The sequence below is a fragment of the Diadema antillarum genome, unplaced genomic scaffold (genome assembly GCF_040938485.1).
Source record: "Diadema antillarum isolate AM-2024a unplaced genomic scaffold, OU_Dant_1.0 scf00000104, whole genome shotgun sequence".
NCBI lineage: Eukaryota > Metazoa > Echinodermata > Echinoidea > Diadematoida > Diadematidae > Diadema > Diadema antillarum.
The window spans coordinates 1,573,349-1,595,410 of NW_027270993.1; the positions used below are offsets into that span (position 1 = coordinate 1,573,349).

A 22,062-nucleotide genomic window follows, 5' to 3' on the forward strand; every position below is an offset into this window, starting at 1 on the left:
TTGATTCACATCACAATAAGCTGGGGGGGGGGGGGTGGTATCAGAGACGCCGAATATTACCAATGCTATAATATTTATAGCAGGGAGATTGAATTTTTGTCCTGTTTTGAATAGCAAACACGCACACACACACACACACACACACACACACACACACACAACGCACAATAGTGTATCTCTCACACAAAAGTTGCTGAGATGTCTGTGACAGCTATAGGGGCGTAATAGCAATATTCTGTTGCAATTGCATGTAGTTTTCCCACTTTTTCTTTACATTTTGTGATGCATCTGTTCCTTCAAGTTGGACAGCGAGGCAACCACTTCTACTTGTCATCCACCCATCCAGTTGTAATTACCTACTTTCCAAGAACGAAATGTCATCATCATACTTATTGAATCTGGTATAATTTCCGTATATGCGCAATTTGCACAATTTCAGCCATCTTACGACCTGTTTGTTAGTCAAGTGGTTAGTGACAAGACACCACGGAGTCGTTGAGGAACAACTTACTGTCAACACATGACTCAATGGAACTCGACCGGATTGGATTGATTTCGATTGCATTGAGTTGAAATGAATTGATTCGATTTGAACTAAATTGAACTAAATCGCTTGAAATAGAAATATTCCCCCTTATTCAAACCAATTTTGCCTGGTTTGAATTGCCTTTCATTTCACTTCACCGCGAAATCGATTCTTTGTTGCTGGGATTTTCTGTGTTGCTAATTCGAAGCCAGTCTACAATCCAGCGAATTTACAGTCGTGTGTAGCGTCCAGGTGGAGGGACTCACCCCTCCTGTCAAATTATGTCCGTTAAATGACCGTTATGATATCTCCATCAAAATCAGTTTTCAGGTGTGCTCCCATTTATAACGTAACATGGATACACTGAGGTGACGTGCCTGAATACGCAAAAGACAGTTTATGCAATGTGTATTGATATTGACTTCGACCAAGCAGCTTCGATCAGATTCTACCGAGGATCATAAAGTGGTTGCCATGATCATGCATCAGGATACAAGCTAAATGCTTCCTGAAATAATCTACAGCAATTTGAAAAGGAGGCTTATCTACGACGACGGAACATTTGAGTATCATTGTCATTTGTGTTCTCTCTATCCGCATTGTTCGGAATATGCATCGAGTCCATTGTCGAGTGACCATCATTAAAATATGAACATTTTGTTTAAATATTTTGAGTAATGGAGTGATCTGCAAGGGACAAAAATACATAATCTGCCCTTCTTGTCGCCGCATCCGGAGATCGCAGTTTACTGGATCATCGTTTAAATCTTCACACAACTTCAGCGCTTATCCAAAAAGAAAAAGTTACATTTGCATGTACATGTATTATCTGTTTATTGATACATTCGTAGTTATGGCATTCGATCGTTCTCGCTCACTCATGGCTTGTTAGTGATAAATACTGTGAGCGCAAGAAAATCAAAATTGTTGACACTATTATTACCGGGATTTATGGCCAGGAAAGAGGGAACGCTTTTAGGTTTATAAACCCATCTCACGATCGAGAGCGCAAACCTCTGTCAAGGACACTGGAACTGTTCACTAACTAATAATCGATCAATCATAACCCGCATCGCAAGCGATCATTGATCCCTGGTCACTTCTGACCACAATGGATCTACTCTAAAAAAATCCGTTCCAAAGCCGTCGAGTATAGAATTGCCAACGGACTAAAGAATCAAAAACGAATAAACAAGCACGCATACAAACGCCAGCAGAAATATAGGGGGCCTAATAGCATCCTTTGCACAGGCTATCATTACTGTTGCCCAAGAAATTCGAAGAAACATATAATTACCGAACACACGTAAAATGTCTTTCCTTCTTGGTATGGTCTATGCCGTTGTGTTGTTTACAACTCTTACAGTTAGTCCTGTAACAATGTACATCTTATGTACCAGAGAAGACGTGTTTGAGGGAGCACAGAAACTTCTCTATCAAGCCCTCACATTTGTCGACATGACAGGCAGTGTCTTGATGTCTGTTACTTACTCCACCATCAGTTTTAATGACTGGGCATCCATTCATCACGGGTCGTGCAAATTTGTGATCATAGGAATTGCAATGACCATGTATTTCTCAATCACAATCGGTAGTCTGATAGCATTTGAGCGCCACTTGGCTATCGCTTTCCCATTGTACCACCCCACTGTCGTTCGACCCATCATCGTAAAAATTGCAGTTTCACTTGTCTTCATCTCTGGTGTTACTATAACAGCCGCTTGCTGGGCAGACACTGCGATAAGAGAGGACGTTCTAGAAGGCCTCTGCACCTTCGACAACTCAACTCTGGTGGACACCTTGGTCAAGAAACATTCTCCACTGCTGAGTTTAGTGATAACATCGTGTCTCCTGCCGCTCTTGATTGCCTTAATCTGCAATGTACATGTTATCATGATCGCGTATCGCCAGGTGAAGCGTGATCGTCTTCTCTTTCCTCGAGCTGCTGCAGGCCATGGTCAGCCTGCTGGGGGCGCGGACCACGATTTCCAGCCCCGACATCGTGCGAAGATACGAGGCGTCGTCACCCTCGTCTTCGTCACGCTTACTTCAGTCATCATGACCGGCAACATTAGTTTCATATTCGTCGTGCAGTATGCATATCAAGTGGACATGCCGGAAACGATTCATAACGCCGCATGTATCATAGCATCATCAAACAGCATCATTCATGGTGCGGCGTTTGTCAGTACGAATCGTGCATTCAGAAAGGCGTTTATTGAAAGCATTAAAGCATTATCTCATCGATGCAGATAAAGATGGTATTGTATAGCAGCCCATAGTGGATAAGACCACTTGGATATAGCAACCGTGAAGGAAGTCCCTGGTTTGAGTCCCCTGTGATGGCTACCTCCTCTGGAGCCTTCAGTCCCTATTTTAATTGTTTATACCATAGCATTTAGTTATTTCATTAGAGGCCATGTAAAAGCATATGAATCATATAAAATACAGCAAAAGAAGAGTATGTGACAAAAACAAATAAACAATTGATATATGTATGAATAGATAAATCAATTAAAAAATGGGCCAAAATTATATTCTACTGATAATTTTCATACTTTTCCGTTGACCAAACCAAGCAGTTGTCATTTGAAATTATTTGTCTCCAAAATGACAGCAACAATTGCTCCAATATTGCATGAATCTTAGTAGTGTTTCCTGTTATTATGACAGGGGATTATAGTGATACGCAAGCTTGTTGCTTGCTTCGATGGTCTCGATACTGGATTGAGGAACGTGCAACTTCGGGAGTAAAAACAAAAACAGTGCAGAAAACTTGACTGTCATAATCAACATTTTTGGAGTGGCTCAATCATGTAAAAACTGCAGAAATGTTTTTAAACAGCTTATCATCGTCGTTTGTCGTTAAAACCATGGCACATTGTCTTGACTCGTTGATTTAATAATCGAAAAGAACATTGAAAATAATATACTAAGTCCCGAAAGTTCGCACATCTGAAACGTTAAATAAATTAATCTGGACACAGGTCGTATATCGAAACAATGATTATGATGTGAAGGTTGTTTCTTTAATATAAGCCCTATAGTACAGCGGTATAAGCTAAAATGACATGATGTCAAAGGTGGTGAAGGACAGGGAACTTTATAGCTTTCGCTGAGGCATTCGACCGCACTTCCGCTCCCGAACAGGCGCGAACGTGCGCACGTTATAGTACATTAGAATTTCTTTGGTATACAATCTCATAATGTCATCAACACAGTGCGGAAAGCTCTCACAAACGTAGACTGTGCAAGTGCGACTATAGGTACATGAACTACTAGGCGCGCCGGAAGCAGTTTTGGATTGGGGGGGCAAACATTGGAGGGGGCTCAAGATTAGACCATGCATATGTTACACAATATACACATACACACACACACACACACACACACACACACACACACACACACACACACATCTATTATATATATATATATATATATATATATATATATATATATATATATATATAAATGTAAAGTGGCGTACGGTGGGTCGAAACATGGGGGGAACCATAAAGTAATTTTGACGGTCTGTATGCTTGTGCGTGTGTGCGTGAGCAATAATGGGACTACAATACATTACGGAATGTGATACATTCAACAACGCAGTCATTGAGGAACATTGTAAGTTTTCCTTACATGGATTATGGAATGATGGTGTGAAACGATCGACAAATTAGATACTGTCAGCAACATAAGGTGAATGGCATAACAATAAAATGCGAGCGAGCGAAGCGAGCGAGCTTGAAAATTTTGATATTCTACAGTTCCAAAACTGGAGTTTTAATTGTAGCTATATACATATTTCGCTTTGAAATAAATGGGGGCGCATCGGGCGCAACTGCTGGCAATTATTGGCAGCAACACTAGGAGAATGGCATAACGATTCAATGCGAGCGAGCGAAGCGAGCAAGCTTGAAAATTTTGACATTCTACAGTCCCAAAACTGGGGTTTGTAGCTTTATCTTTCACTTTGGAAATAAATGGGGCGGCGCATCGGGCGCAACTGCTGGCAATTACTGGCAGCAACATTAGGAGAATGGCATAACGATTCAATGCAAGCGAGCAAAGCGAGCGAGCTTGAGAATTTTGACATTTTACAGTCCCAAAACTCCCGTTTGTAGCTATATCTTTCGCTTTGGAAATTAAGGGGGGGGGGGGCATCGGACGCAACTGCTGGCAATTACTGGCAGCAACATTAGGAGAGTGGCATAACGATTCAATGCGAGCGAACGAAGCGAGCGAGCTTGAAAATTTTGACATTTTACAGTCCCCAAACTCCCGTTTGTAGCTATATTTATCTTTCGCTTTGGAAATTAAGGGGTGGGGGCATCGGGCGCAACTACTGGCAATTACTGTCAGCAACATTAGGAGAATGGCATAACGATTCAATGTGAGCGAGCGAAGCGAGCGAGCTTGAAAATTTTGACATTCTAGAGTCCAACAACTGCCGTCGTAGCTATGTTTTTCGCTTTAGAAATTAAGGGGGAGGCGCATCGGGCTCAACTGCTGGATGCGAGCGAGCGAAGCGAGCGAGCTTGAAATTTTTGACATTTTACAGTCCAAAAGCTGCCGTTTGTAGCTTTATTTTTTCCCTTTTATTCATACAGATCTACATATTTATTTTATTTTCTTTGTTTATTCATTTATTTTTATTATCATTATTTCTATTTGTTTATATTTTTTTTTTTTTTTTGGGGGGGGGCTTTTTGGGGGGGCAAAAATGCGTTTTGCCCCCCAACTTTTTGGATTGGGGGGGCGGCCGCCCCCCCTGCCCCCCCACTTCCGGCGCCTATGACTACTAGTATGACCGTTGTCTGTATTACGTAATTTTCAAAATCACAAGCGCCTGCTTTAGTCTGCATCACGTACAATTCCAGCGGTCGTCTGGATGAGAATAGGCCTACATGACGTATCAGAAAGCGTCGCCTCGCGCGCGCGCGCCCACGCCCACTCACACACTTATTTATGTATAATTTATGTGCGTACCGCTTGATTTAGATTTGCGGCGCGGACGTTCGAGACGACGCTTGAATTGGACGTTCTCCTCTTTCCTGCGTCGTGTTGAACAACAACTCTAGATTACTCCGAGACGCAACCTATAAAAAATAAAATGGCGCCACATATGATCGGTGCATTGAAGTAGCTCTCTACGTCGTGATTTGAGCGGATGTAAAAACAGCACAGAACGCGTAGTGAAAACTCAGACGACGCGAGCTATAAACAGATCGACTTTGATACGCGATTCTGCGCATGCTCAGAACAGTTTTTTTCTCTCTCTCTGAATGTCCGTCGCAAAAATCTGAAACTCCCTATAAAGCGCGAGATGCGTCTTTTTACTTTCTTGTTCTAATCCCGAAACCTCTCTCTATCTTTTGCTCTTTCTTTTTGCATGTCATGCAAATGAAACCAAAAAAAAAAAAAAAAAAAAAAAAAGGAGGAGAAAACAATGATGCCACCAATTAGCCAGGCTACCTGAAGCAGGAATATGGACAGTGCACTAGTTTTGAGAACCACTGTGGAGTCAATCTTCAGCATTTCATTTGATTGAATGACCCTCTGTCAGTAGAGTCAGATTGCGATTCCATTTACATAAAATGAAAATACTGCTGTCCTGAGAACCTGGGGTGTTCAATGGTCAGTGCTCCCGCCCTCAAAAAAAAAAAAAAAAAAAAAAAAATAATAATAATAATAATAATAATAATAAAGAAAAATACCCGTACAGCTTTCCATAGTTATTAAGCACCTTTCATATTCACCATTACCACCGCAGCCCTATAGCCGCGCGAGCGAGCAGAGAACGGGGCTATAGCGGAGCGGATGGGTGAGGCGGGCGGGTTGCGAGGTGATGATACGAGTCAGGGTACCGTACCATGGGCATTAGGCGTTAGAGGTGATGCGGCGCGAACCGGACTGTTTAAACTTCTTCGCCTCGAAATCAGCCTGATCATCCGCTGTCAATATAGATATCCACAATCTGCACCATCTCATTTTGACAGCAGCATAATCTGAAGTGGGCTGGTTGTGCTGAATTACCTCTCCCTCAAAGTTATCTTCACAAGAAGCGTGTAGATCTAGACTTGATCTTGCCAACAACTAGGTCTACCCGCCCACTACCACTCACATCGGCCAATTCGTCCCTAAGCCTGCCCTGGGGGAGCTTCCGCAGCGATGACCACCACCTTCCAGTCGGCGGGGCAGGCTGAAATTATACGCAGCAATCAGAAGGACGAGACTTACCAAGCACAGCTGAGAGGTCAAGTGCATGATGCCATTCAGACATTCATGGGTAAATTATTCTTCGACTGTGAGCCAAGATTTCAGGGAAATTTTTTAAGGGTCAAGACTCAAGAATGGAAATAAGCTCTTTTTATGTCAGTGCAGTGTGAACCTGGAATTAAATAGGTCTAGACCTAGCGTTAGACTCAGTATACGAGATGATTCTCTAGCTCAGTAAATATTATTGAGTAACCATGTCCTGTCACTATTTCTATTCCAGTGCTTGGCAGATACAAATTTCTACTGCACATCCCATACAGTATGTTCTCTTAATTCTTATTCCTTTTTTTTTTGTCATGAAATCTAGGAATAGGATTATACATATTATCATCACATCAGGCTCAGCTTTTGTGATTGGTAATGTGTGAGCATGCATGATTATGATTGTATCCTACAAATTTCTAGTAGGGTGGTAGATCCAATTACCGCACGCTTTTTTTCCTGGCTTCGAATTCCGCACTCAGAGGATGAAATTTCGGCTAAAAATAATACCACAGTTTATTTACATACTCCTGGAAATTACGAATGCAGCCAGCCAACTTATATTGATTGTTCATTCCAGTTTTTAGAAAATATGCTTCAAACATACCTCTCTAAAAATAATTGTTTTTTGCGTGGTGCAAAATCTCATTGCAGCCATTCCATTGTGACTCGCGTGACATTTATACAAAATTTTGACTTGTTATGGTTGAATACTTGAAAAATTTATTTTGCAGACCTGTTTAGTTTATATATTTCAATCAAGGTATGGACCCTTCACATTGGTTCATAGAAATTTTTGATGTGAAGTCATTCTAGTAAGAGATACTTCACTTTTTTTGTTGTGACTCGTGTGACGCAACACTATTGAAGATTTCTGACCTTACTGTACGTAAATGAATTTTCGTAAGAAAGTGCTTGTCCTATGTACACAGAATTTTCTGCATTCAATATTGAGACATTAAGCGATAAATAATCAAAATTTTATCAGGCCTTGACTTTTCCTTTTAACTCAATTGGCATATAAAAAATGTGACTCGCGTGACACATGAGTGTGACTCGCGTGACGAGTATCATTCAGGACCAAAAGTTGAGCCTAATATAATAGTTTTATGGAGTAAAATGAGCCAAATGTTTAACCTAATATGTTATTTATGGTTAGTTTCATCACACATATCTTTAAAACAAAGAAATCATCTAACTCCAATCTCTGATGGGATCATGGGAGCTCATAGCTTATTTAACGCATAAAACATCCAGCAAAAAACTAAACTTGAACCTCTTTTTTTCCCTTGTCAAATCAAGAGTTCCGGGAAATCATTCTTTTTCAATGAATTTTCTTTTTCTCTCTTATTTACTATAATTGTATAAACTAGTCTTCTATTCAAAATGAATCAAATTCAAACTTTCTTTAGGTTAACTTGCATATTTGTTTATGGATTTATATGAATCCATTAAAGCTCTTTTTGAAACTTTAAAGTTATTTTGATGCACAAAGAATCCTCACTTCTTATAATAATATATAATGCTCATACATACTGATACTCTTTTTCTTTATCTACCATTACTGAGTCTGATGTGAAGAATGGTCACCATGTTTTGCTTATTTAAACATAGCAAACTACATGATACAGTATATACTACAGTGTATATTAAGTTTTCTTTGCCAAAGTGTCTCTTCTGTAGTTTGAGAAAGTTTATCACTGCTTCGTGGAGACAGTTTTCATGCCTAGTTTGTTGGGGCCATTCTATTTTTATTTTTTAGACCCAATCTTTTCATTCATTTAAAGTCTTCTATTGTTGACAAGATATGGCTGCTGTAATTTGCATTAGATGTGTGATTCAGGCTGCCATGGCTCTTTTATCCAGCCAGTAGAATATATTCCCCTTTTCTCTAGGTGACTTAAAGTAATTGTCACTTCTGACCACACAGGAGGCTTGTGCCAGAGATGCAGCGGGATGCTTTCTGCTGAAGGCAGCTGCCACCATCAGCCAATTGCCTTTTGGGCCTGCATTTGCAGGCCCAATATTATCCTCGTTTCCACCATCATTACGGCCATTATTGGATAGATCACCACTGCTTCTCTGAGAAGTGAACCTTTTTGCGACAAGATATTCACTTTAAGGTGATATATCGAAGGGATGATTAAGTTATGTGGTGCAGCTATATTCCAAAGATAACAGGGAGGTACAAACCCTCAGAACAATCTTCAACTTCCCTTTGATTGTGATGAAAGTTGTCAGAAGAGTTTAAAGAATTACAGCAAGACAAAATTCCTCAGCAGTGGAGGTAGAGCACAAGATTTCATTTTTCACATAGCCGCAGCCTTGTTGCTTCAGGCTTGCTCCACTCAACTGGATCTTTCCCTTGACTTGTAGTGCTGAAATTCCACACTACATTGTTGGTCAATGTTGTGTTTCTCCATTCAGCATAGGGCACTGACAAGAAATCTATTTTGAATTGGCTTGCAGGACCATATAACCATATTTTGACCAGTGCACTTCACTGCTGACCACTTAAAGAAGTTTATCCAAAAAATCTACAGTGTACAACATATTTTTGCCATGGTCTGTTAACGTAGGCTTCATCATTGATAATGACTTGTAATAATTTTCTCCTGGGGTCACATGATTGATGTACATTGGTATGTATATGTAGAGAGCTATATGCACCTGATTCCAAATGGCAGATTGAACTTTATCTTAACTGGAGCATGAATGATTCTCAGTGAAGCCAATTTGGAGTACAGCAAAATCTGAGGGAAGATTTGAAGCAATTTTCTTGTCATTTTTATACAATGTAACTTGCTGATTGTTGCCACTTTATGAAGCAATGTTTTAAGAACTTCACAGAAGTGGAGCTGACATACAGTACAAGTAGATGTAATTTTCATGAAGAGTTCCTGATGCATTTAACTTTTTTGTTGATGAGGAGGCCACCCACCTCCTACCAGTTTTTCTACTGACCAACCAGACGGAAGCTGACAATCCAGTTAGCTATTCATTACTTATTATAACACTACTTATTTGCCAATTAACATAAAAAATTTACTTTTACTGGGAAAATCAAACATATTACATGATTTAGTTTCAAGGCAGAATTTATTTTTAAAAATCTCAATCATTCTGGTCTTTAATTTTCTCAAACTTGTAAACTGTGACTCGCGTGACAACCCTAAGAAATCCTTGCGTGACTCGCGTGACACAAATGTTCTGGTGTTTTTTTACAATGAAGGGGTTTACAAATGGAAACCTTATTTTCTGGTATGACTGAGGACTCTTAGATCCTCATTATTTATCAGCTTTAATTCATATAGTCTACTACTTTTTAAGCGATCTAAAATTTAGACTTATTTTTGTGACTCGCGTGACACATTTCGAGGGTGTTTTCAATCGAAAATATTGCCAAACTCATTACATATAAATGAAAAAAACAACTTGATATGGTAAAATAGGTATAAAATAAGACCTTACGTGAAAAAAGTATGAATCTATAGATAATAGAACATGCCTTAAATAGTGAAATACAAAAAAGTACCAAAGAGGCATCATTTTTGTAGTAAATGTGATCTTTGTTCTGGGAGGTGTAACTCGGCTGTTAGGAAGTGAAAAGCAGTAAAAATTTAGATTTACACCCTTTGATCATATACCTACCCAAATATGAATACTCTTTCTTAATTGCTTGAACTTGAAATTTTAAGGTCCTGGTGTCTAGTTACATGGAATGGCTGATTGTATTACCGGATGTGATTTTCGTAATCGAATAACCGGAGTCTTTTGCACCTAGTCCTTGCACCAGGATCACAATTAATCCCACAAATCACCGTACACATTCTCACCGAGCGGATGACAAAGAAAAAATCGGCAAATGAAGCTCAAATGTCGTATTTTACAGTAAAATGTCTGTCTTTAACATTTCAAAAAGTTCACGCAATAAAACCTTGTGAGAAATCGACAACTTTTGAGACTCTTTACTTCTAGTTTTTTTGCTTTGTCTATATGGGAGCTGCACGCGCGGATTACGAGTTGCGGGGCCCTTGGCACACAACTATTCTGCATCATTTGCGTTTGAGGACGATTAGCTACAAATTTCCGATATCGATCAGTGAACTTTTGGTTATATTTGAATCTTCAGCATTTTGCCTGTATGTGAGTGGGATTTCATAAAATTTCAGACGTGAAATGTGATTCAAACATGCATAAATATTAACTATGATGAGGTGCGGGTCACTCAACTATAAATTTGAGGTAAAATGTGAATTTCTTCGCGTTTTTACATCTTTATGTTGCATATTTTGCGATTTTAGTCCACACAAAAATCTGTTCGAAAGGTTAATCTATGAAGTCTCACGCTTACAGAATGTCATTATTACGCAAAAATGTGTGTGTCCGGTAATACCTGGTGTTCGGTAATACCATGCTTGCCTATACAACAAAAGGAAATTTTGCATAATATGTTTTCTTTCTTAATCTTAGCTTGCTTAGGTTTGTGCTACACCACAGATGTCATGTGCTACTAATCCCAAACCTCAATTTTGCTGTGTTTTAGTTTAATAGATTACTTATCATTGATGGCCTTTTTGTATTGTTTGCCATGACCTGATTTCCTAATCCACAGGGCCAAGATTTTGGGCAAGATGGAGAAAGGAACTGGACCTGATTTCTGATGCTCTGTACTTTGGCTTGACAACAATTGCTGGTAAGTAGTCTTATAGTGCACATATTTGGGGAGAAGGGGGAGGGAGTGGTTAGTGAGATTTCACAAACATAATGCGAATAAGTAATTTCATTCTTGAATATCAGTTCCATAATCACTTTCATACTGTTGTTTCATCGTCTGTGAATACTTCCTAGTAAGTGGAATGTATTGATGGAAATAAGGCAAAACATTTTCAACCAAGTCAGTCAATAACAATATATTCAGCCAGCAGGGAAGCATTGTGTGGATATTAAAGAATGTAATGAAAGATTCTAGCTTGTTAACTTCATTTTATGTCAGATATGCCCTGAAAATCACATATATACAGTTGTAGGACCTTTACTTAGTTGAAATGTTTACAAAGAAACAAAAAAATAGTTTTGTACACCAATACTAGTATTGAGTGATATTGTATTCAGCATAAATTATCATAAATCTACGTTGCAAATGCTATTAAACGTGTTCTCATTTTTCAGGATTCCAGACACTAGGAGAAGAGTATGTCAACATTCTACAGGTCAATGAGACAAAGAGGGCAGTACCATCTAATCTGGTGAGAGGAGAGGAAACACAAACTTTTTTTTTTTAGTGATAGGAACACTTTTGATTTAAAAAAGAAAATATTTCCTCATTTCCCTTTAATTCCTACTTTGTCGTTCTTATCACTAATCAGGCTTTCAGTATTCCATGTTTGTTTTGCAATCATAATTCACACTAAATTGCAGCTTTGTAGGAAGCAAATAACAAGTGTAACAAAAAAGGCTGCTGAAAATTGCTTATCCAATAAAGGCGAGCCAATGGAGTCAAAAGGGGCCTGAGCTTTCGATCCTAGCAGAATCTTCATCAGAGGCAAAATGACAAACAAGCAGGGAAAGCAATCACATAAGGACTTACACAACAAGAACAGTCAGGGACAGGCTGGGTACACAGAACAAAGACAACAAAGGAGAGGGTGGGAGGTCATGGGCAAGGAGCCCAGCAGGTAAAGGGAGGGGGATTAGAGCAGGAGGGTGGACAGACAAAAGGCAGAGGAGGGTCAGTGGTGATCCTGAGGATCATTGGGCAACCATTGAAGGAAAAGGATGAAAAGGGAGGCAACATCAAAGAAGATAAGGAACACCAGAGGGATAAAGAAAGGGAAAGAGTGAAAAGGCAACAGTAAGGGGGGGGGGGGGGGAGGGGCTGAGCAAACAGTGAGCCCTGAAAGGTGTACCAGGAGGAGGCTAACAAAATGAAAGTAATTAAACATAATAATCAAAGTATATATACACACATAGTAATGATGATTATAATAACAATAATGATAAAGATATTGATAAAAGAAATAAAATAAAGACAGGGGGGTGTGACAACATCGGAAAGAGAAAAAAAAAACCAAATAATAATTCTGTTTCATAGATTTGTGGAAAGATATAATCTGTGTCATGCAATTTGCATATTCAACATGGGGGTTTCTCCAAGCTTTTCCCATTCTACACAAAGTCCCTGGTGTTGGATTTATCTTGTCAATGATCAACACAGACACTTATGATGCCACTCCCAACACGCTAACTTCTGATTTAATGGTCCCTATTATTGTCAGACCTGACTATGTCAGTCTAACCTGCCTTTACAACATAGTACTGATTGAAGCAACAGGTCAAACTTTAAAATTTGGTAAGGATTGGGATGGGCATTACTTCAGCAGCTTATTGATGTGTAATCTTCATGTATATTCTTGATTCATTTGTATGTAGTGTTTTTTTTTTGGGGGGGGGGAGGGACGAGTTGCTATATACATTGTAATTGGATATAATGGGGATCAGTATGAATTGGACTTTACATTCACAGGGTTAGGTTTCATTTTTTGTTTTGTTTTGTTGTTGTTGTTTTTTTCAGAGGCGTCTGCTCCTGGTAGCTCTCCATGTAGGAGCACCTTATCTCTTGGATGTCACCCTGAGCAGGGTTGCCCTCCAGCTCGAGTCTGGTCGCCGCCTCCCCGGCCTCTCACGGAGAGCTAGCGACCGGCTTCACCACTGGCTTCCCACCCTACGAAGTGCACTGACCTTTGTCAATCGCATTCACATTGCTGTGTTTTATCTGCGAGGCATCTTTTATCACCTGGCTAAGCGGTTCTCTGGCATCCACTATGTAAGTTAGATTACAAGCAGATTACAAGCAGATTATACATTTATAATGCAAGAAATAATAATTTGGGATCATGCAAGATACAAATAATCATTGATATATAAACATTGATATGGAAGGAAAAAGACACCCCCCCCCCCCCCCCCCCCCCGTACAAAAAGAACAAAGAACAAAAGAAAAATGCACTGAAAATTTTGCATATTATTATGTTTTTCCACTAGTTCCAGCATTGTGTCTGTGCAAGTCTGTACTATTCTTCTGTGTGTGTGTGTGTGTGTGCGTGTGTGTGTTTTATTGCAACTGAATGACAAATTGCCCTACATCGTATGTCGATATAGGGCAATTTGTCAATCAGTTGCAATAAAAAAGGGGAAAAATTGATGCAAGAATTTCATAAATTTAAATATTCTTGTGTTGTTTGAAACCTTGTCAATCATGACCATACAACAATGCAGATACAAGTGCGGAGACAGGCAGTATCCAGGGGCCTCCAGAAAAGCTTCCACCTCCTTGGCTGGTTGTCTGCCATCCAGCTGGGGGTCAGTTTGTTGTGGCATGCCCTGCAGCTCAGACATGTCTTGAGTGGCCAGCATTCATTAGCTGTGAAGGAGAAGGAGAGGTTGGTGTTTGTAGATTATTTAGATGTTTGTAGTATCTTTCAGTATGAAAGCCCCCAGACTAATTTTTGTAACAACATGACTAAAGGGAATCTCCTATTTTTGTTTTGTCTTGTTTTGTTTTGTTGGTATAGTTTTTTCTTCTTTCTTTTCTTATAATCCCATATTCTATATCAGAAGACCAACCATGTACAAAGAAATTGAAAAACCAACAAACAATAATGCAGATCTATAGTGGTCTGTTGCGCAACATTTTTGTTAATCCCACTTTCTTTGCTCATTTTTCCACAAATATGAAATATGTATAAATCTGCAGAATCGAGTCTGTGATTTGTCTTTATGACACAGCTTTCCATTATACATGTTTCATTGTTGTGTTTCCCCCAAACATTTGTGAAAAAGTCTGAAAAAGAATAATGTAATTTTTAACAATACTTCAAACAAACTCTGAATACATACAAATAATTAATATTAGTCTTCTTGAATCCACATAGAACAGGTGTTTAAATTCAATGCTGTTCAATGTATTATAACTGCTGTCAGAAATATCTTCTGTGAACCTATCCTCTCTACCTCATATTGCTGTCAAAATGATATGTTAGATTTTACCTCTGCCAACTTTTTCTTCGCTGTTTCTTACAGGACCATGGCAGACTCGCACCCAGTGGACCCACGATGGCGCTGTTCGCTCTGCCTGGAAAGAAGACAAAATTCCACTTGCACCCCATGTGGACACCTCTATTGTTGGAAGTGTATTATGGAGTGGTGTAGAACAAAGGTATCTATTTCCATGGGCCTCCATCAGTACAGAGAAAGTAAAATTTGCACTGGTTTTGGCTGTGATAATATTTACCACATTCCGTCTATTATGGTTTTTCTTTTTCTTATATAACCATTTATTTTCAAAGTTTGCTTAAAGAAGCAGGTACACTTTATTTTCATGAGCCATTACTATTTGAGTCACACATCTTCATATTCTGATGTATTTGAGATTATTCAAAGGATTTTTTTGCCATATCAGTTCTTTTCATTTTTTTCTTTTTTTTTTCTTTTTTATGACTGTAGATGTTTAGTTTTTTTAAGTTTTTAATTAATTTTCTATTCATCAATTCATACAAAAAAATTCAGTGTATACATGTAAAATGATATTTCTTGTTAAGCTTAATCTATCTGTTGATTTGAAGAAATGACAATAAACAATTTCTTACTAAAACTATCTGTAGTTATTCCATACTCTATGAATGATAAAGAAAGTTTTCTGGAGCACAAACCACTGAAAGCTTGCAGTGTGCTGAGAATACAGTCATCTCCACGTAAAATAGATCTTGATGGAAATGAGAAAAACACACTGACTTTCAATATGCACTAGTCAACTTCTGCATATTTAGAGAAATAACATGTACATTGTAAGGCTGCAAATGTGCATTTGGACTTTTACTTTCATTGACGTAGCCTATTATTCGGCATTTATTTACGATCCTAAAGTTGACTGCACAATATTTTTGTTCTCATCATGTCATGCAATGTTCATGATTAATTGCCCGCATTTCCCTCCCTTCTCTTACTCTCCACAGCCCGAGTGTCCAATCTGCCGTGACTGTTTCCAGCCGTCCAGGCTCGTCCGCCTTCAGAACTACGACAGAAGTTGACAGTGGAACTATGGCAGAAGTTGACAGCGTTGCCGGTGAAACCCAGTTGCGCACACTCACAATTTCATTCAATCGCTCCACGCCAATCATCTCATATCACTGCCGAGGCCGATAGTTTGGTGATGAACCCACAAAATCTTGCCATCTGCCCACTCTGCTTTGATTAAACCTTTTTTTTTGTGTATAGGTTCCCATCTTCCTGTGCCTGTCAAGCCTGATTCCACATGTTTGGTTTGGATTTAAATTTGGTTTTGTTTGGGATTTGTTTTGGGTGTTTTTTCCTTCTCCATTTGTCACTTTCATACAGCTCAGTCTGGAAGGAGACTAATATATCCTTTCAGATAGTCATCACTTGTTCTTGCCTCAGCCAAATTGCAGTCAAACCTTCCTCAGCAGCCACCTGTCTATAGTGGCCACCTGCCATATGCATCCACTAATAATTGAAATGAAAATCCCCCCCCCCAGGACAAGCCACATCTTGGGGGGGGGGGGGGGGGGGGATTTTATAGACCCCAGCCACAGCAGCCACAGCAGCCACCTGCCAATAATGACCACTTTTTTATGCCTCCGCCACGAAGTGGTGCCGGAGGCATTATGTTTTCGGGTTGTCCTTCCGTCCGTCCGTCCTTCCGTCCGTAATGAATTTTGTGGACAAGGTAACTATCAAAAGCTGTTGAGGTATCCTAATGAAACTTGGCATGTATGTGTATTAGGGGGTGAAGTTGTGCCTATCAACTTTTGGGTGCACATGCTCAAGGTCAAAGGTCAAAAGGTCAAGGTCAAATACATACAATTTCACTATTTCCACCATATCTATGCAATGCCTAAAGATATTTTCTTGAAACTTAATGTATACATGTCTTACCCAATTAAGATTCTCTGGTGAAAGTTTGGGTCATGAGGTCAAAGGTCAAAGGTCAAAAGGTCAAGTAAAAATATTAAAACTTCACCTTTTTTCTCTGTACCATGGAAATTGTTCATGGTATCTTCATGGAACATAGTATATATAAATGTACTGACTGGCAGTGATTATCTAGAGAATTTAGGGTTCATGGGCTCAAAGGTCAGGGGTCAAAGGTCAAGGGCAACACTTCAAAATTTTACTATTTCCCTCATGTTTATGCAATGCCAGGAGGATACATTTTTTGTTACACTTAGTGTATGCATACATGTATAACCTAATAGAGATTCTCTGGAAAGTTTTTTTTTCCTTTTGTTTTTGCCTCAAAGGTCAAAAGGTCAAAGATCAAGTGAAAGTGCTGAACTAATTTTTTCTCCATATCTCTAAAGTGGCTCAAGTTATCTTGAAAAGTACTACATATACACTGCATGTTCTGCCTGACAGTGATTATCTTATGAATTTTAGGGTTAAAGGCCAGATGAAAATGGTAACAGAAATTGCACTTTTTCTCCATACCTCAAAAATTACTCAATGCATAAATGTATGAATGGGTCAAAGTCCAGTTAAAGTCCTTAAATCCCAAATACATGCTCTCCTATTCATCCAATTAAACCTACATGTAGGTCAAGGAAGGTGAATATTCTACACATTTGTGACGAACTTGTCATTTTAATATTTTACCAATTTTGTGAAAATGTAGTCACACATTGTCCACATGTACTATCTAGACCTATTAGGAGAATCATGGATTATGGCGGAGGCATACCAGTCGCCATAGCGACATTTCTAGTTTTTTACTCACTTAGGTGGCCCTTATAGATAGGTTTGACAGTACCTTGAGAAGGTGGATTATATTATTGTAGGGGGTGTTTCTTCATGCTACTTTCAAAACTGATGGTTATTCAAGTAAGAGGACATTCTAAAGTCTGTAGAATGCCAGCTCAAAGTGATTAAGTACGGCAATAGTGAAAACTACATAAAGTAAGGTGTATCACTACCACCCAAACAGTTCAGGTGGTTGCCTACAGCTTATCAATAATTGCCAGAGATTGTGTTCCCTACTTATGCAAAAAAAAAAGAAAAAAAAAGAAGCAAACAAAAACGAATCCTGTGAACTTTTGTTTAAAAGAAAGTACTAAATCTTGTCATTATGAAAGTTTGTTATTTTTGTGTTCTGTATAATGAAAGTCTATACTACGTAGGATACCACACATGGCTATCATTTTGGGTAAGTTTAATTTGAAAATAAAAAAAGGGGAATAAAGAAAGGAAATCAGTACACATCAAAGCGGGATAACATTTTTGTTATTTTTTTTTTCTGACGGACATCATTTCTAATTCTAAAATCCAAGTATGTCCATGTCTTTTGCTGCCACTTTAGGTTTGTGGTGATGTCATCTTCGTGATGATTGTGACTATGTGTGTGGGGTCATGGGGCTGGCTGGGTTTTCATTCAGATTTACTGTATACAGTATAGGCATCTGGCTCCATCACTTTTTTAGGGGCTCACATTGTTACAGGTACAATTATCAACTAGATACATTGTATATATGAAGATAACTGTAAACTGTGATATACTGAACAAACTTATGTATCAAAATTATTTGTTTGTGTGTATATTTTGTAATAAATTATGAAAAAAATATATGCACATAATATGCTTTTGTAGTGATTTGTACAATGCACTAGTATGTCATAAACCCCGGGCAATAGTGTGATTTCATTATTGATGTGAAGCATCTAATGTACATTGATCTATGTGTATTGAAATATTTTTTCGAAAATTGAGATTTTGATGAAAAAAATTATTTAAACTTTCTGCAATAAAATGTGAGATTAATCATTCCTCTTCTCTTTAACAAAAAGATATGCTGTTTGTAAGTTTCATTTGTTTAGACTTTGAATACAGAGTATGATGGTGTTTAGTGAGAAATTTTCAATGCAAGCAAATGATCTTAAGAAGAAAAAGGCTAGCTTCAACCCAGGTACATATACATTGTAGTACATGTAATTTAATGTTTTGTGTGTTTTTTTTTTTTCAAATACTTATTTATTAACTTCATAACACATCATTCTTTCATTGTTGCAAAATTTGTGGCAGTTTCAGTAGGCCTATATGCATTTATGAGAATCTCTTATACACCTTTCATACTACAGTGCACTCCCATTATAATAAAGTCATCAGGACCGGCAGGTTTCTCTCACTATATCAACATTTCGTTATAACCAAACAGTAAAGTGTGGAAAGGTAATTGTTATTGTAGAGATGATAATTTTTGGACCTGAATGTTTACTTCATTGTCACAAGAATTTTGTTATAACTGCGTTTGGGTTTGTTATAACGGGAGTGCACTGACCAATGATCTCCTAAGACAGAGATGGTGGTCATAGTGTTATATGTACTGTATCTTATTTCTGATTTACATGATATTTTCCTTTGCAATATGGTACATAAACCCTCAGCTTCCCAAAATTGTTCTGGTTGTTGTTCATCCAACAAAGTTTGAATGAAAGTGTTGACAGTCTTCTTAAATATCACTTGTGTATGGTGTACATGTAGCTTCTTCAGGGATGGCTCAATTGCTTGGGCCGAGTTCATCTGATGCCAATTTTGCTGGAATTACGTTGCATTCCTTGCTCCTCAAAAACACACCATACAAATGAAAATCTGGGCAATTTAAACTCCATTAGTGATGCAAAAACAAAATAACCCTCAGAATGTCAAGGAGTGCTACACATAGAATTTAATATTTATTTTGCTTCTAGGAAATCAAACAGTACAATGTGTACAATGGACATGTGACCAAACTAATGCTGTGTTTCTTTCCGAAAACTGAGTTTTATTTACAAATATTAAAGCGATAGTAATCAAGATATATTTACATTCATACATAATTGTAGAATCATTTCATAAATGAGAGGTAGAAAATTACAAATATACATTGATGTTATTATTTATACACATATACAACATCAACTACTGTGTACAAAGTGCAAAAATTTGTTGTGTATTTGTATGCTGCATTATTTCAAGTTATCTTTCTGCAGCTACATACACTTTGTACACAGTCAAGGCCTCTTGAATGAAAGACTGAAAATATGACATATAATCATCAAAATCAATGTCATGATTTTGCTCATCACATATAACGAAGTCAGGAACAATGTACAGGTTAATCATGATTTACACTAAAGATTCTCACTTATGTTCTTTCAAGCACATCGACACAGAAACACACACAATTGATAAAACTCTGAATGAGATGTAACACTGATACATGTACAAGGGAAGGTACTACAAACAACTTGCTTCTATAACAATTTTGTGTATATGTGTGTGTGTGTGTGTGTGTGTGTGTGTGTGTGTGTGTGTGTGTGTGTGTGTGTGTTGGGGTAAATATGGAGTAAGCTGTCAGATCTCAACATTTACAAACAAGACACTTGGATAACTAGTGCTGATATCACACAAAACATTGTCAAATGCACATTTCAATTCACAAATTCCTTTGCCAAAGATCATCTTTGGGTATAATTCAGGGCCGGCGCAGTGTTTTCAAAAATGTGGGGGCCCACTTCCGGGTTTCATGAGCTGCGTCGGCCATGTAACTGCTCTATCTCTGATGCGTCGACTGCATTCATGAAATGAGCTCTCCCTAACATTTTTAAATACTGTTTGAATTTAAGTGTGCGGTATTCATTTATATATCGCAATCACCAGATCTTTTGTTTCAGCTTGGCACTTTCATGACATTTCCAGCTTCTGAAGTTTATCATGCTGTCCAATGGAATGGAATGAAAATGCAAATCTAACATACAGACAGGTATTAATTGTTTTATTACCCCATATATCAATTTCTGTACTCAACAAAACAAAAGAAACGTTATTACAGGTCATCATGGGTTATCTTTTACCACACTTGAGGGAAAAAAAAAAAAACTGTCCAATCAATCTCATTGAAAACAGGGTTTCTTTGTTGCATGGGATACAAGTGTCCTTACTTGTACACAAAGAGCGTGTTTCTACTGAGCGACGAAAATTCGAGGTGATGCCAGCCGATGTGTGGTGATACCGGCCGATGCCGGCCGATACCGGCCGATGCGTGGTGACACCTCGAATTTTTCCTCAGTAGAAACAGATCGGGTAGTGGCCGATGCCGGCTGATGCGAGGTGCTCCGTCGTCCATCTATTGAGGTGGTCGATGCGTGGTGACGCGAAGGACGATTCTCAGTAGAAACACACTGGGTAGCGAAATTCGTGGCGTATCGGACGTCTAGAATTTCTCCCCGCGCTTTTCAATCGGTTCATCGCACACACTCCTTCGACACATGTGTACAAAATACGTGTGTACACACAGCGACCGTGTTCGCATCATGCTTTGTTTGTACCAACTCGTTTGTGTATGTGTTATAGGCCCTATACGTTACGTTACATGAGAATTGTGGCATTCATCGTCTATTGTTCGCCTAACTTATTGCATTACTAAGCCCTCATCACTTACTTGATTTTACACCGCGTTATTTCATTTTATATTGTCTCGAATCGCGAGAGTACCACATTAGTATGTCGCAGCCTTGAGAAAATCTCAACTGGACCCTCGATCTCCAAAGATTTCTCATCAGTCAGTGGCAGGATACCAGTATGTTAGTTCGGGGTATATTGGATGGAAGACGAAGAGAAATGGCTAATCAAAGCAGGCAGGGTTAACAGGCAATGCGCGCGTGACCCAAATCTGTGACTTAAAAATACCTGACTTCCGGAATCGCCGCATTTGCACGTCACCTTTGCATCACCTCGTATTTTATCGCTCAGTAGAAACAGCTCGAGTGGTTGTAAAATACGAGGTGCTGCGTTGGACAAAATTCGTGGCGATGCCAGGGATGTGAGGTGCTCTCAGTAGAAACACGCTCAAAGACAGTCCATATGTGAAAGAAACTGTAGGCCTATATGTACGTTGTAGACATTAGGACTTTTATTGTAGACAAATTGTTGCCATATAACCAATTTAACCAGCACTTGGTCTTATCGTCTGAGCTATGAACATCATCTCAACCAATGCATACCAAACTTTTGAAACTAGCATTTTATTAGTTGGACTTGCGGCCGGTGCCACGTTTTCAAAAGTGGCCGGGGGGGGGGGGGGGACACCCACTTCTGGGTTTTATGAGCTAACAAGCCACAAGCCAAAAAACAAAAAGGTCCTCGGCACAAAAACAACGGCTTTACTGCGCTCAAAGGTTTTATTCTATTCTTTTCTACTGCCCACTTCCAGGGTAAAAAAAAA

At 38.8% G+C, this 22,062-nt stretch overlaps 1 protein-coding gene across 1 annotated transcript; it reads left to right on the forward strand.

Annotated features, from left to right (window-relative positions):
* The first annotated feature begins 6,613 nt into the window (after positions 1–6,613).
* On the forward strand, positions 6,614–15,879 carry LOC139719115 (peroxisome assembly protein 10-B-like). Its single transcript, XM_071630546.1, has 7 exons — positions 6,614–6,818; positions 11,406–11,486; positions 11,963–12,039; positions 13,365–13,616; positions 14,069–14,232; positions 14,873–15,008; positions 15,805–15,879. The coding sequence occupies exons 1-7, from the start codon at positions 6,701–6,703 to the stop codon at positions 15,877–15,879; spliced, it is 903 nt and encodes a 300-aa protein (XP_071486647.1). The 5' UTR covers positions 6,614–6,700.
* Positions 15,880–22,062: the final 6,183 nt, after the last annotated feature.